Source organism: Primulina eburnea, chromosome 16 (genome assembly GCF_022965805.1).
Source record: "Primulina eburnea isolate SZY01 chromosome 16, ASM2296580v1, whole genome shotgun sequence".
Taxonomy (NCBI): Eukaryota; Viridiplantae; Streptophyta; class Magnoliopsida; order Lamiales; family Gesneriaceae; genus Primulina; species Primulina eburnea.
In genome coordinates this window covers 13655202-13672173 of record NC_133116.1, presented here as the reverse complement: position 1 = coordinate 13672173, position 16972 = coordinate 13655202, and the positions used below count along the sequence as shown (strand labels likewise).

The 16972-nt window shown below is 33.1% G+C and overlaps 2 protein-coding genes and 1 long non-coding RNA gene across 5 annotated transcripts; 1 reads left to right on the top strand and 2 right to left on the bottom strand.

Moving 5' to 3' along the window:
- Nucleotides 1–5039: 5039 nt before the first annotated feature.
- LOC140817532 (membrane protein of ER body-like protein) lies at nt 5040–9040 on the top strand. Of its 2 annotated transcripts, XM_073177266.1 has the most exons (6): nt 5040–5477; nt 5581–5715; nt 6589–6861; nt 7255–7503; nt 7606–7667; nt 7774–9040. In XM_073177266.1, the coding sequence occupies exons 1-6, from the start codon at nt 5330–5332 to the stop codon at nt 8251–8253; spliced, it is 1347 nt and encodes a 448-aa protein (XP_073033367.1). In that variant the 5' UTR covers nt 5040–5329; the 3' UTR covers nt 8254–9040. The 2 variants fall into 2 exon arrangements, with proteins under 2 accessions (XP_073033367.1, XP_073033368.1); XM_073177267.1 differs by lacking the exon at nt 5040–5477 and having other exon boundaries at nt 5578–5715; nt 5908–6861.
- Nucleotides 8791–16691, bottom strand: LOC140817533 (uncharacterized). Of its 2 annotated transcripts, XM_073177268.1 has the most exons (10): nt 16404–16689; nt 16246–16324; nt 16039–16133; nt 15393–15497; nt 15201–15280; nt 14328–14418; nt 14042–14149; nt 13449–13535; nt 9423–9491; nt 8791–9258 (listed from the first exon to the last, which is right to left on the bottom strand). In XM_073177268.1, exons 1-10 carry the CDS (start codon nt 16611–16613, stop codon nt 9103–9105), a joined length of 1080 nt encoding a protein of 359 aa, XP_073033369.1. In that variant the 5' UTR covers nt 16614–16689; the 3' UTR covers nt 8791–9102. The 2 variants fall into 2 exon arrangements, with proteins under 2 accessions (XP_073033369.1, XP_073033370.1); XM_073177269.1 differs by lacking the exons at nt 8791–9258; nt 9423–9491 and adding an exon at nt 9498–10588 and having other exon boundaries at nt 16404–16691.
- LOC140817534 (uncharacterized) lies at nt 12058–13442 on the bottom strand. The gene is made up of 2 exons (XR_012114796.1): nt 12372–13442; nt 12058–12332 (listed from the first exon to the last, which is right to left on the bottom strand). It is a non-coding gene; the product is annotated as an uncharacterized lncRNA (long non-coding RNA).
- Nucleotides 16692–16972: the final 281 nt, after the last annotated feature.

Genomic DNA, 16972 nt, shown 5'->3' with positions numbered 1-16972 from the left:
CTCTTGGCTCATAATGCAACGACGCCTGGCTTCTTCATTCAAGTCCGTATAACCTCAATCATGTCAATTATCAGCAAATCGTGTCCGATTATAATAACCATTGTCAAATCATTTCGGATTAACATGATAAATTTCTCGGGCCTTACAGTATCAATGTTTGTTAATAGAAAATTTTGGTTTGGAATTGGATGCAATGTTTTTATGTCACTTCATGTTGATTTGTTCTTCAAACAAGATAATCGAGTTTTGCGGTTTTGTATAAACGTACTTGGAAATTTTTATGCTCGTGAAAATTTGAACTTATTGAACTTCATAATGATCATTCTGTTGTCTCGAAATACACTTTTTATTCTGTCATACGTTGTCATATTACCTCATTCTGAAACTAACAAATTTTAAACTTTTATTTACAATATCTGAGTTTTGACCATTTTATTGTAAGAGTAAGATAAACAGTGATCAAACACTACATCTCAAATAACAAATTTTAAATTTTTATTTATATTTCTCTTTTGTAGCTATCTAAATATTGAAAAATGGAATCCACGAGTTCAGAAGAACATAGACCAAACATCAATGTCAATAACATATCTTCTATCCAAAATGACGTTGCAAATCAACAACAAAGGTCTCCGCAGGTATGATATTTTTTTCTTTCAAAATTTCAAGTAAACATTTTGATACTTTATTATGGATAATTCTAAAAAAAAAAATAGAAAAAAATTATATTTTAACAATCAAATTCATTCACGATCAATCAACATAACACAATAGTATTAATATATATAATTTTTTTTTATATATTTCCTTTTTAGACAAAAACGACGATATATAGACAAAATATAGCTTCAAATAGTTTACGACAATGCCATGTATGTACATGAACAAAAAATTCGTTCAAATTTTCCTGAAATGTATTCCATTATTATTTTGTCATTTTCACAAATACATTAATTATTGGTCTATGATTCTATGCAGGACATGACAAATTCTAACTCCAACTCTTACATCATGGAAAGACGACAAATGCTAACGCATAACGAATGTGAAAGAATACATTCTATGACCCAACAACGACGACAATCTTACCTTGCTCAACGTCGATCAAATTACCAAATTAGAAGAATGGATTTGACTTCTTCCATTTCTACTTCATCTTTGTATTCTTCATTTTGGTCAAGTGATCTATTTACAATATTTCGGTTTTTTTGTCAAATAAAAGGAGTTTTCCAATTTCTACTTTATTTACAATGTATTTAGCGAAATACTTGCAATATTTTACATTTTATTCTGTCATATCAATTTTTTTAGCACGCGTCAATAGATTGTTCTATTTATTTTATATGTTTATGTTGTATTATGATATGATTCGATAAAATGAATATTTTCTTATAACGCTGGACTAGAGTGGGTTTAGATTATGCATAAAATGCTTAAAGATAACTACAATTTCAATTGTTTTTTGTTCTATTTATTAGTTTAATGAAGACGACAAATTTTAGGTTTTTATATTCAATAAATTTTTGTTTGATTTTTTGGACAATATTTTGACTATTTGTTTACTTCTTTTACATTGAAGTTTATCACTTTTTCACATGAGATGATATTACTGCTTCAAAATAATATTATTTTAATAATCAACACCTATATCATGTTTTGGTGTCAAGTACAAAATGTTTAAGCTTTGGAATATCTCGCTTTTCATGGATCAAATACAAAATGTTTTGGTGTCATGATGTTATAATATCATGAATGTTTAATTTATTATGTTTAAAAAATTCATGACACACGCAACGCGTGTGCCTCAGTGGCTAGTTCTTATTATTGTCGTCGTCATTAACAGCTTGTAGGCAAATAATTGAAGATAGTTTGCAGGCATGCTCTAATTGTTGAATATATTAGTAATGTTATATATTATAAATAATTGAATAAGAGGTTTATAATAGTTTTGGATTTATAAAGGGTTGCTGGCTTTTGAACCAGGTTCTAATAAAATCTAATTTTATGGCTGAAAAGTGCAAGAGAATTTAGAGATTGAGAATTCATATCGGTCTCCTCAACTTTGTTCATGATATGGTTGGTGAAATGTGCACATTCGTTCATGAGTAGGTCTCTTGTGAGACGATATCATGAATTTTTACATGTGAGACGGGTCAATCCTACCAATATTCATAATAAAAAGTAATACTCTTAGCATAAAAAGTAATATTTTTCATGGATAACTTAAATAGGATATCCTTCTCACCAGATACGACTCGTGAGACGGTCTTAAACAAATTTTTGTCTTCGTCCATTTTGCGAAACTATGAAATAACAACTTTTATATTTGAGCCTGTTTTGGAGCAAACATGTCCATGACTCGAAAATCGATATCTTTTATATAAAGTTTTAAATTTTTTTCAAATTGAATATTTTGTGATTGTTAGCATAATTAAGATTGTCTAATTTGTCTATTATAAAGAAAAAAAATTAATAAACTAACAAATATGAAAGTAAGTCTCTCGTAAGACAGTATCACAAATTTTTATCTCTGAAATGAGTTGATTCAATCTATATTATCATAGAAAATAGTATTTTTGGCCAATATTTTCATTACAGGATGAGTTTACTTTATAAAACGATTCAACCGCTCCAACCGTTCAATCGGACGATGGACCGGAATATTATATTATATAAAATAATAATATAATATAGTAAATAATATATTGCAAATATTAAAAATCTAAAATAAGTATATAAATAATAAAAAAATATTTATCAAAATTTAAAATTTAAAATATACATATAATAAAATATAATTATATTTATATTTTTTTGACAAAAAATAAATCAAAATAAGCTCTAATACTACTAAAATAATTTTTTTAATAAAGTTTAAAATTTAAATAACAATATATATAACAACTAAAAATAAAATTCAAAATATAAGAAAATAAATAAATTCTAAAACTTTATTTAAAAAATTACAAAAGTAATGAATCGTCAGACGGGTTTTAATCGATTCACGATCAGTCCCACATGTTCTTAACAAGTTCGACTGGTTCTTGATCGGTTTTGACTAATTTTACCGTTAAAATAAGTTATAGAGTAGGTCCAGACCGGACCAATGGCTAGTTCACGGTCGAACTGGCCGGTCTTATCCTGTTTAAAAACACAGTTTTTCACATAAAAGTAATTTTACGATATATATATATATATATATATATATATATATATATATATATATATATATATATATATATATATATATATATATATATATTCAAATAAAGTACTTTTGTCTTAAAAATTTAACTCCATTTTTTATTCAAATAAAGTACTTTTGTCTTAAAAATTTAACTCCATTTTTTTCACCTATATTATTGGCAAATATTTTGCATATAACATACTTAGAAGTGGGGTAAAATATGAATAATATTAAATATTGATGTATTTTATATTTTTATATATACTCAAATTCTGTGATTTTTTTTAAAGATGAAATGATATTTTTTTGAATAAAAATTTTAATTGTTAACATACAAAAGTATTATATTTGAGTTTTTTAAGGTAAATTAAATTTTTTTTTTTGTAAGGAAAGATATTATAAGGGCAATATTGTCTAATAATTAATTATAGGTAAAGTAAAATATTATTTTCATTTTGGATTGTAAATAATACTCCCCTAATAATAACCCAACACCCCTAATAAATAGAGGGTGAAAGTAACTACATCAATTAATGTAAAGCAGCCATCACAACTAGATGACATGTGATCGATCAAATTATACTTAGTTCAATAATATGTATTTTTATTTTATTTTTTTTATCAGAGTGTCGAAATAATGTCGAAAAATGACAGCGTGTCATCGAAAAATGATGAAGTGTCATAAAAATTGTTGACATAACATCTATCAAGTCAATAATAAGATGAAATAAAATCAAAAGCGAAAAAATGTTTGTTGGTAAACTAAAATTATAAATCCGGCGACATTACCAAAAAGAAACATACAATAGAACTAAAAGTATAATCGTCCATTTAAAAAAAAAAAAATTGAAAATAATGTAAGTTAGGGTCATACGATATTATTGGGCAAATATGCTTTTGTGACAATTTTTCACGAATTTTTTTTGGTTGACTTAGAATATGAAATCGAAGGAAAAAACTTGTTTATTTTTTTACTGAGATAAATTTTAGTTTGTATAATATAAATTTTAATTTTGTTATATGACTCGTATAAGAGAGTATCAAAGTTAAATAAACAATATTTAGTTGATTTAGTAGTTTTCCAAATAAGGGAAATTGGTTAAATAACTTCGGTGAACTCTTTTTTTAAGAAAATGACATGCTCAAGTGTATTTGAATTATACTTGAGAAGGTCATTTTCTTAAAAAAAATAGTTGATGAAAGTTAAAAAATAAAATACTCTTTTCAAAAATGAAAAAAAAAAACAAAACCAATACCAAAAAATAATTACAGGACTAAAACTCAAAACAAAACTTACAAGACACAAATGGTTATTTTCGCGCTTAAAATATCATATTCCCAAATAAATGCTACGTCTAAGCACAGAATTCGCACCAGCTTGCATGTAGAATTGCCGCATCTAAGTCTCAAAGTTTAGCCGCATCTATCATTTAGCAGCTATTTAGGTATATTATATTAAAATTTATTAGAAAAATATACACAACAGACAACAACATGTATATACAAAGAAAGAGGATTTCTCCCACAAAACTGTGGACTTTTTCATTTCCAATGTGCACCTATCATATCATTTAATGCTTCCAACCAGCACATTATCAAAGCCTCTAATTTATTTATGGTTTACAGATAACGACAGGCATTTCACATTACAGTCATTACTTCAGCTGCAGGTAATGAATATCTTTTGGTAAAATTTTTACCGAAAACAAAAAAAGAAAAAGGAAAAGTCAAGCCCTAAACAGAACCCTGGATGCCTGCAAACACGAGTGTGCAATGACATATTGCTTTACAGTTTTCCTCTTGCATTAATGTCGGCACAACGTAAAATAAAATTTGGTTTCAGGTGTTGAATTCAATTCTGGAGAAAAGCAAATGGAGGAAAGTATCTCAGAAACTTATTTTTCATACTTCTGAGTCGAATTCAAATGTACAAGGAAACAGTGCGAATAATAAGTATTCGATTAGTGAGATAGAAAGCACAGAAAGTGATTTGATGCATGAGGATGAGCTGGATGAAACAGAAGTAGATGTCGAGAGAGTGTTACATAAACAAATGACACATGATTTATATTGTCCTAATTGCAATTCTTGCATCACAAGAAGAGTTACTCCGCAAAAGAAAACGAAGAGTTCAACTTCCTGATGAAGATTTTAAGCGTAACAAAACAGAATCTGCAGATGTCTCCAAGTCAGGCATCTGATGTTGAATTAGCCGAAGATGACACTGGTCGAGAAACAGGGAGTGTTCTATACAGATGCTTATCTTGCTTCAGCCTTTTCATTCCAACAGGTAAGCTGTTATGGACTAATAAGAGCGAAGGAGATGACAAATTTTCTGTGTAGTAAATCCCAAGAATGAGTAGAAAGCCAAAGCTAACCCTCGGAATATTCAGGGAATGGATCCAAGTTGTTTCGGATATTTGGAGATAAAAATGGGAAAGAAAACGTACGAAATGAACAAGTACCATTACCAAGCATAAAAAAGAAGTGGTTTGCATCAAATAACCAGGGGAAAATAGTTGAGCAAGGTGATCCCTCTGTCCCTTTTCTGCTTACCACCAATTTAACTCAGTGATATGAAGAGAGAGGCCAGCAAAAATAATACTCCTCTCTCTGAAATTTTGTTGCATATCAAGCACATGAAATATAGTATATTTTGCCCTACTTCGTATTCTTGGCTTTGGCATCGTTCTAACTTGTCAAGTGCCTTTACGTGACAGTACACAAAGTATATGAGCATCAAAGTGCTTACAAAGTCCATTGCCACATCTGGAGTCATCGTTTCTGTTTAAAGGCAACAATGACTGCATTGGACTATTTTAGTAATCTTTTCATAGAGAATTTATCCCACAAGGAAATAGTATTTAGGCAGGAGAGAAAATACTGCCGGAGTAATCCCTATTCTCTGATTTAGTCAATGCTACAACTGAGAGAACACTCCTTGTGTAGCATGCATGTTGGACGAACGGTTTTCAAATATGTCTCATATAACACCATATATGTATGTGTATACGCACACATATACACCCAACTAAATATGCTACGCAAAGAGTATTCTCTTGGTATTGCATAATCCCACCCCCATTATTTAACTTGACAAACAAAATGGTCAAATTTCCCCAATTCAAAGGGTCACCTGATGCTTATGAAGCACTCGTAGGGACAGCTGGGAATACTGATGCTCTATAATGCAAAGATAGGATCATACTCTCTTCAGGTTGTGACATTTCTTTAACTGGAACGGTAAATAGACCGGAGAAGAAAGGTATAGTTATCAACTTCACCTTTTACGAATGTCTGGAAAGAGTAAGAGTATACGCATCATAGTCGCCTCTACATTCATAATGAATTAGTGCTAAGATGAATGCTTTATAACAATTTATCTCCACATGGTACAAAAGATACCGCAAAAGAGCAGTCTGAAGCATACACAAAGGTTGAATTGAATGGATCAAAGCTAAGCAAAGAAAACCAACTCAATGGTGAATCTGGTGTATCAGGAAAAAAACTTCAAGAGAAGACTCAAATTACATGTGAAGAATCTGCACAGGATCCAGTTATATCTTCACAAAAAGGTGGATTAAAGTTAATGGTCTCCCCAAATGATGCTCCACTAGCACATGAGAAATCAGAGGACAAAATAAACAATCAGAGAGTACGAAAGGAAATCCCAGGTAGAAAGGTTAACTTATTTTTCATCCTTTTATAATTCTATGAAAGCTGAAACCATGCCTGCACGTTAGATATTACTTTCAACTGGGTACTCTCATTTTTCCGTTTTCTGTTCGGATTTCATGTTAATTGAAACATGCATGCACTAATGAGGAGGTCATCTGGCTCTTACCAACAATTGAAAAATGTAAAGCCTCGGTTTCAACGGAACATTTCATGGATCCAATCTATCCAACCAAAGTTTCTGAAAACCAAATTTGAAGTCCTAACTGGTGGATTACTGGTGGTATTTCATCAGTAAAAGGCGCATTGGCTAGAACAATAACACGTTTAAATGCAGAAAAGATTGCAGGTATCATTGTTCGTAAGTTGTATATCATGTACTTCAATTGCAGGCAAGGATACTGTGATATCTATAGGTACACCTTCAGCTTCTGAAATAGAGCAAGGTATAACTGTTTCGGAAGAAACAGTGGGTGAGCGATTACCACCTGCTCAAATCGGTGTTACTCTGAGTGAAAGGACAGAGGTGAATAATGATTTTGCAATTGAAGTGGTCAAAAGCATAGTATATGGTGGATTGGCTGAATCAATTACCAGCCTAAGTGTACTGTCATCCGCAGCTGGTGCGGATATTACCACATGTAAGTAATCTTCAATTAGTTTACGACTGCATAAAAATCTTCTTCGGTTTGCTAGAAATTTACTCTTATGTTTTGGTTCTTCTTTCATTTCTTGCACTACAGTAAATATTCTAGCACTGGGATTGGCCAATCTGATTGGGGGATTTTCTGTCATTTGTCACAATGTAAGTAGACTTGCTTTCACCCACTCTGATCAAGAATCAACACCAATAAACACCAAGAGAAAGTTAAGCTAGCAGGCATTGTGTACTCACAAGTAAAATTGTACAGCTTTGCAAACTAAGAAGTGATCGAAGAGATCAACATTCAGATCAAGTTTCTCATCAAGTAACTGATCAAAAGGATCGCTATGGAGAACTCCTGGGCAGAAGGGAGAATTTCTTACTTCATACCGTGGTTGTTATACTATCATACCTCATGGTTGGCTTGTTGCCTGCTGTGGTCTATGGTTTCTCATTCCGAGTGAACGATGACAAGGGGCTCAAGCTGGTCGTTGGGGGAGCAACTTCTTACCTGTGCATTACCGTTCTAGCTATTGGGAAGGCTTATGTGTGTAGACCCCCCAAGAAATATGTGAAAACAGTCGTGCCTTATGTTGTATTGGGATTTGAGGCCTCGGGCATTTCATATGTTGCTGGTGTATTAATCAAAAGAATTCTGGAGAAACTTTGTCTGTTCCAATCAAGTTCAGCTGCCAATCTGATTCTCTCTAAGATGGCTCATAAAGACTCTGCATGGGCTAGATATTAAGTAACACTAGCAAGCTTGGTTTAGTATTAGAGCTAAATGGCAATGTTCTTTTCTTTAGGTTTTGGCTGTCTATTCCTTGTATGTTCTATTTTCTTTCACATTTCAATTTACATCTCCTTGTAAGACACTTAAATGCCCTTTCCATCTTTATTTTGCTACTCGAAACCATGTAAATTATATTTCTTGGTCCAAGGGTCCTCAGAACACTAAAGTTCCCTCGCGTATGTGGCAAGGAGATACCTCTTAAGGTGAACTGCATCTTACCAATTATGACATTTCACAGAGGATAAAATCCTCTCCACATTATGACACCCAACCCATTTGCTGTATTCCAAAATTAAAACTGCTATAGAGACTTATCGAGTGCTAGATGCATTTTGTTTCACAACCTGCGGCATTTCAGTAGTTTGATTATATGCAGCATAGCTTGGTGATGCACTTTTTCTTTCAACCAAATCATGTATGACAGACTCATCACAGAAAGGTGATGATACATATTGCATTGATAAGCAAAGCTCGGGGATAACATAGACAAAATTCTAAACAGATGCAAGTTAAAAATTGATTAAAAAAAGCTTGTATTCGTTCATATTACAAAATGTTTTGCAAAATTCCTGAAATTGAGAAGGGCTGTATATAGACATTTTGGTATATAAAAAGAGGAAAATATATCGATTCTCACCTCTCAAAAGCTAAAACCCAAGAATACCGTAAGAAACACAATAACATCTACTTACACAAGTTCCACAAGGCCATTGCCAATAAATTACCAAGACCGAAGAAATAAGTTTTTTGGCAACATCCACCCATCAAACAACCACCACAAAGGTAAATGCTATTCCTTTCTAATCACAAACTTTTTTCATCTAATGCCTGATTCAATTCTACTCTGCTTTTACCTTTCTTTATTTTTGCTTTAACCCGAGACTTCGTAACAAGGGTTTGCACTGTGTTAGCAAAGTTCCCAACGGCCATAATTATAAGAAGAATTCCACAGACAATTACCTGAAATATGCACATCTTAGGATTTGACAAGATTTAATATCGCTGCAAAAGATGAGACACTATTGACCAAGACTATTTTAGACAACAAAGAGCTACTCATTTTGTACAAAATGAAGAAAATTATCACAAAAGCATCAAGGTTAAAAGTTCAGTTTTCCGTTTACCTGCCAATCTGAACTGAATCCAGTAAGTGCTGTTTTAAGATACAACAACCCAACATACGCCTCAAAACCCTGAAAGCAAAGAGCTGGTAAACAGGTTTCTGAGGTAAAAACACTGAGCTGAATAGTAAATCATTCAGATGGCAAAACATAAGATGTTGCGCATTTTGGCCATCTTATATCTTCTTTCCGGTATCATTTGAGTCACCTACACCATTGAACATTATTTGTTTCTCTTCCACCTCAACCTTAGTTGGTTTTAGTTAGTTTCAAGGCAGGAAAATTGGTTGCTTTTATACTCTCTGATGTGTATAAGAGAGTTTCATTTGTATGGACCCAAAAACAATTTTTTCATATCTGAATGGAGTCCTCACTCTTCCTTTCCCTAATGTAGAGCTCTATAAGTTTTTAACCTGGGAGCACTTCTATGGTCGATTCATTTGCATACTATAATTTGCTTCATTTTTTCGATCTGTTATTTTTGAGTAATTTCTTAAATTTTACAGCACTTTCAAATTGATCCTGTACACATTATGTACAGCAATTCATCAGTTTCAAAATTAGAAATTTGAAAACGAAGGGAGCAACCATTATGTACAGCAATTCATCAGTTTCATAGTTAACTCCACTATTCAGATGTACATAATGGCTGCTCCCTTCATTTTCAATTATCTGTTCTACTTTAGATATACATGTGTTAATCTAATTTTTTAGCAGTTGATTGGTACTAAAAACTATAGGTCATGAAGTCATGCAATGTTTATCTCTACAAGCAAAAAACAAATATTCATTGCCGGAACTTGTTGTCAACCAAAAGCATGATCATCTTAGCAGCATCAGTAGGAACAATGTAATGCAATTGTGCTATCACAGATCATAAAGTGCTGGGTCTAAGGAAATCTTTGATGGTATTATTTGCTCTACAGATGCAGAGAATTGATAAGATCAACGAATCTTAACCTTTGCTCCGCATTGAGAAAAGACGAGTGTAAGGTTCCTATTCGATTTTTGTCGATTACTTGAGATTGCTGCAGTTATGGGATGAGCATTTAACAGTCACCTGGTAACACCTTCCTTTGTGTGCTTGTGCAACAACATGCCATGTTGAGTTTGACCGACAACAAATGTTTCTTCAATTTTCAATTGGATTGTATGATAGTTATATGCACCTAGGAGTAAGATTAATAATAAAATGTTTACCATTTATTATTAGAGCTTTTCAATCATATTTGAAGAAGAGTCGCATAGGACGATTGCTTTCTCTAGTACACATTTATCATCTGCGGTGCCTACTATTTGAACCTTCTTTTCTTCTTCATCTCCCAAGAAATCTGATGCTCCTAGGTGTAAAGAATGGTAATTGTATCGATCGTGATAGGGCTAATCGTTACTAAAGGTAGGGCATCCACAACGGTGCTCTTTGCACCAGCTTTTTTGTACAAAAAGCTCTAGTAAAGAGCTTGGATCATAGTGCCAGTGTTTTAATTTAAGTAGTTACTATTTGTGGTAGAAATAGCCCATCATGGTGCTGCTGCTACGTTTTTGAATTTTGAATTTTATATTTTATATCTCAATAATTTGGTCAAATGACCGTTGCATTTTGTGTGATATTTTTGTTTTTGTTTTTTGTTTTTGCTTGAATTATTTTCAACTACCCAGTGTACTATTTATTTTTAAAATTAAAACTAGCAGGTTTTTGGTCTAAAATACACAAAAAACCTTTCATTTTTTCTTTCATCCTACAATTCTTAATTCACAAGATCACCAAGTCCCCGAAAAAATTATTGCCTTCGTTTTTTGTACTCCGTATCATCCTATAATTCTAATTTTTTTTTATCTTTCATCCTATAATTCTTAATTCACAAGATCACCAAGTCTCGGAAAAAATTATTGTATTCGTTTTTTGTACTTCGTATCATCCTATAATTCTAATTTTTTTATCCGAAATGAATGAAAGTTTTAGTGGGTCTTCCAGAAATTATTTGAATTTGGAATATATTGAAGAAAATGTTACTTCACAAAATTCTATCGATTGTCTTGATATCCAATTTTCTGCTCTCACACAATTTTCCAAATGTTCCATATATTCCACAATATCAGCCTTCAGCCTAATTTTATGAGCTCTCAAAACTTGCCTACTTATCTGAATAATGCCCCCAAGCTCCATTTCATGGGTGGCCAATTTGCAATGCAAACCTCCCCTTGTGCATTTCCTCCTCTACAACCATCAATCATAAGTTCAAACGAATCAACAAGTCATACTTAGGATATGTTGACTTGCCTCTTAGTAAGAAAGCTATTGGGTGCAAATGGGTACACCAGGTGAAGCATGGTCCCAGAAGGGAGTGTAGACCATTTCAAGGCTAGTTTAGTGGCCAAGAATTTTACTCAACAACAGAAAATTGATTACAACGACACATTTTGGGTGTTTGGTTAGTGTTGTAGCAATTAATGTTGGCCTATTTATTAAATGGATGTGAATAATGTTTTTCTTCAAGGCCATTATCAGCAGATCCAGCACGAGGTATGTAAGCGATTGGAATCACAACATGGTCTCAAGTACGCCTTTAGGTAATTTAAACATAAGTTCACTTCTGTCCCAGGCTAGATACATCCAATCTCATCACAAAATCTCCTTATTTGTTAAGTGAAAGTGAAATAGTTCTCTAATGATTGAACCCTCTATTTCAGCATTGCACATCATCTAAATTCTTATTTGAAAATCAAAGACTTTGGTTCTGGGTGTCAAAGTCGCTCGAGGGGCATCTGTATGGATCAATGGAGATATAATATCGAACTAAATTCCTAAGCAGGTCTTGCTGGTGCAAAATCATTTACACCAGTTCATACATGCTCCAAAATCATCTCGCATGAATGCTGCCCTTCATACTCTGAGATATTTTAAAAGAGAGCCTAAGCTTAGCTAATCTACTCTTTTTTTTAATAGAAAACTAAGCTTAGCCAATCTACTCTTAGCTAACACCGCTAATCATTTATCTGCCTATAGTGATTAAGACGTGGGAACATACTTCATGACTCGATGTTGCCTCACAGGCTGCTTTATTAAACTTGGTGGCTCTTTGATTTCTCAGAAAACGAAAAAACACTTGGTTGGTTCTTGTCTGTTTCTTTATTCTATGGCAATAAGATAGCTTTACGCATTGCTGAAAATCCCCTTTTACCACGACATATGAAAATAAAAGTCATTTAATTCATGAGAAGCTTCATGATATGTTCTACATCTCTATCAATAGCAAACCAGCGGTATTTCACACAAGGCTTGAACAAAACTCAGCATTTCCATTTGTTATTCTTAGAAGGAAAATGTTAAGAAACACATATAATCATTTGGAGCACATACACCATCAAACATGATTTATTTTTCCTTCACTGCGGAGCATTAATTGGTTTGAGCTGGTTAGTTCCAAGGCACATAAACTGGTTTCTTTTATTCTCTCTGTTGTATATGATATTGTACAGTTAATTACACTGAAGCAAAGCATTGTTTTTATTGTTTAAGTTATATAAGACAGCTTAAAGTGTATTGTTCAAAAGAAAAGCAGTATTCAATTGAGTTTTTGGGTGTTTTTGGAAATTGCTTTTAGAAAATGTGTTTTGTGACATTATTTTGGACAATGTGATATATCTTTAGTTAATTTTTTGAATCATCCATTTGTTACGGTAAACATCGGGTCAAAAAAATGTGTTGGTTAGTGATGTCATATCATATATATTTAATTATATTAATGGCGTATGAGGTATTTTAAAACTTTATATTTTCTGGAAAAATTTCGAAAATTGAATTAAAAATAATGATTATGTTGAAAATATAAAATAATATAAAAGTATTTTTGGGAGATTTTATTGGAAAATAGGAGAGATAAGTTCCGGTTCTTGACATATATGAGTGTAGAAAATCCAACCAGTTGTTCTTAAAATAACATCTTGTCCAAAGGATGAGATCATTCCAATAAATAACTCAAATAACAAAAATCTTTCACTGGGAACTAAAAATTAGCAACAATATACCTGCAAAGCAAAAAGTACAGGGAAGAGCAGCAGCAACTGACCCTCAACTCCAGCAGTTTCTCCCCAAACAACATCCATTCTCCTGGCCTACAACAACCCAAAAAAAATCATCTATAAAAAAAAGTTGAGAACAGAATGAAAAATTATGAAAGGAAAGTTCCACTTTAACCAGAACAAACAACATGACTGCTTTAACAAGTGAAAACTAACCACAGTTCCTGAATCCAAGCATTACCATTTACCAGGAGATTAAAAGGTTTTGACATTATCTAGGATCTGGATAACGATGAGCATCAACTTTAAATCAAATTCAGGCCCAAAAAAATTAAAGGAAAATTATTCCTCTCGTTGTTTACATGTAGCATGAGCAATCTTGAAAACGAATAATTAATCAGGCATACATAGTTATCCAATGACATCTTAGTAATCCTTTATGCATGCAAGGCTGGTTATTATGAAAATAACAAGTTCAACTTCCGCACCCAGAAACAAAAAAGGTCAACTAATTTTTGAAAGATGAATACTGAGTGAATATAGAGAAGTGAATTAGCAACAGCCCAAGGGGTGATAGTGAAGAAAGTAATATTATTTACCTTGCCAAGTGCAATACGTGTGTAGAGTCTCTGCCTTTGATATCTATTCTGAAGAATCATGGCAAATCCTTGCATTATTGCCCATTTCAAGAACAGTTGTATACCTCTCTGCAATGAACTATATTTTTGTGATCATATGAGAGAGGAAAGAGAAAAAAGGAGAAAAAAGATGAAAAATAACACAGAAGAAGCCAAGCAATGTATATCTATTAATTTTTTTTCTCAGTTCACAGATTTGTGCATGTATTTGTTTTTGTGGGTAAAATGTTGATACAGCATAATCCACCTGCTTCCGAGCACAATCAGGTCCCTTCCCTATCCCCCACGTAAGACTAATGAGAGCCATGGCCATAGCACAATAATGATGTTTAATCCACCTGCAGAATCAAAACCTTGACTTTATTTATGCTATTGTGCACTTTTTAACATCTAAACCAAAAGACAAAGGATATTCAAGAGTCATGCTAATGCAAAGAAAACGTGGTAGCCGATACATCCACCAAGGCATCAAACTTTTAACAATAAAGTTTTTTCCGCACTAGAAATTTTAGAGAACATGTTTTCCAAGTATTACAGCTCAGCAATCTCCTCAAATAATGTTTGAGGTTTTCAAGTAAATCTTAGCGTTTCAAGAAAACAGAACCAATGCAAATCACTTATACAACCACATTCTAGAAATAAATTTTTTTACATGTTAGCTACATTATAAGATACAGTTAATGCATCCAGAGCAAGTTTTGTTAGGTTACCCTGAACCTGTCCCTAAATATCTTAACACAATTAAATGCTATCAGAGAGTTCTGTTTAGAGTTATGATTTGTTTTTCCTGTTAAAAACATGTGTTGATTCAACACTTTTTTCCACTAAAACTTAAGACACTCATGGCAGCCAATGTAGACCAATAGAATCCTGTTCTTTTGCTCTCCCAGTTTACTCACAGATCCCTCCTTAATCCCTCTCTCACCAAGTCATCAGAAACTTATAGGTCGAATATCTGGCATAGCAACAAACCCAAATATAATATTCATCTAATATAGTGGGAAGGAAACAATTAGTCACTAGTGTGAAGAAACAGGAAAAATGGTGTCGATTTTTTGTTCACAAATGGCAAATAAGATTAGCAGGTTCATTAAATAAGGTTTAAACAATATTCAATTACCATGGGCGTATATCACTTCCATTAACTCTTAAAATGTTCTCTCTCAAAGCCAAACCTGTGTAAAGATACAGCAGCCATGCCTGTAAGAAAAAATTATGCTCACGATTAGAACACTGGATATACTTCTGAAGAAAATGCAAAATATCAATAAAATACAAGGCCCAAGGAGAAGAAATGTTGATCACAGAGTACCTGGTAAAGTTGAACAGGTAGTGCCAGTAGACATCCATCCCAAATCCATGACCTTAACACCAGCAGCAGCAACGGAAGACAGAGGAACAAATATGCTGTTCTATCCTGCCATGACATACAATTCTGTTCAATAACTAGGAAGGAACAATTGCTTTCAAAAATTGAACAGGTAGCAATATACTGGACAAGCAACCGCATAAACAAATTTAGAGATACCAAAACGAAATGAACTAAAGCTGTTTTAGGACAAAAACAAAAATAGCATGCTACTGCTATCCAGTATTGTCTTCATGCCTTATTTAGGTGAATACAGAATAAAATTCTAGGCAAGAATCACCAGATTGCTTAACTGTCATCTCTATAAGTATATGGGTCTCCTGATTTCCAATCACCAAAAGCTAATGGAGCCAATGATTGTTATTTATAGATTATTGACGTTAGATAAAATTATCAACAACTAGTGCCTCATAGAATAGTCTGCCTTGTCACTCCTCATGTGACATTATCCATGAGATTTCATGATCTTCCGATACCTGTCCATCTATACCCATCCGATAATTTCTCTTATCTAACACCAATGACATAAATTAAAAAGGCAGAAGAACAAAACATAGATGATTTTCACGAGCTGAATATAAAAGCATACTCTGAAATTGTTGTATTCATCTTTCACTTTCAACTGCACATCCTTCCTATTTGCCCTCACATTAATCGGTCCCAGAAACATCCTCAAAAACCTCCCTGCATTCAAACAATAATCATACGAAAAAAAAGCATCCATTTTCTATATACAGCATACATCTAATAAACACACACACACACACACACACAAAAGAAAAACAAACCAACAAACCATGAGATTTGCTTGGAAGGTATGCTGCCGCATCTCCTTCACTCAACACATACCTCGCTCTCGCTAACTCCTCTTCCAACTAGCAAATTAAACAGAAACATCCTTTAATAAAACGAATACGGACATTGTCGTGTGTTTGTCAAAAATCATACACATACTTTGTCAGCATTTTCAGAGCTGCGGAGCGATGAACGGAGGGAATTAATGTGCGCATCGAGTGATGCTACGCGCTGGCGGAGCGCATCTTCCTCACGGGAGGTGCGGGATAAAAGAGACGAAGCTGTCTCCTGCAATTCCTTGGCCTGTTCCACCAGCCTGGAAATTTCTTCTCCGCCGACGGTTGTTGAATCCTCCGGCGAATCTTCCATCGAAATATGGTCGCCAAATCGACGTGCGAGACAACAAAATGGAATGGAGGAGTAACAAACTGTGTTAAGATGTGAGGTGAAGATGAATCAACCAGTAAATAATAATAAATAAACAAATAAATGATGAGGGGTCCACTAGGACCATTAACCACTTAAGTACGTAAAAAATATATATAACAAGGGGCCCATGTTGGAAATTGGCGATCCAGTTTTATAACCGTTTCATCCGGGTGAGTTAGACCTTATTATACTGGTCTTGAAATTTAGTAAATTGGATCTAACTCGCCCGAATGAAAGAATATCTTATATTTTTTATTATATATATATATATATATATATATATATATATATATAAAAGT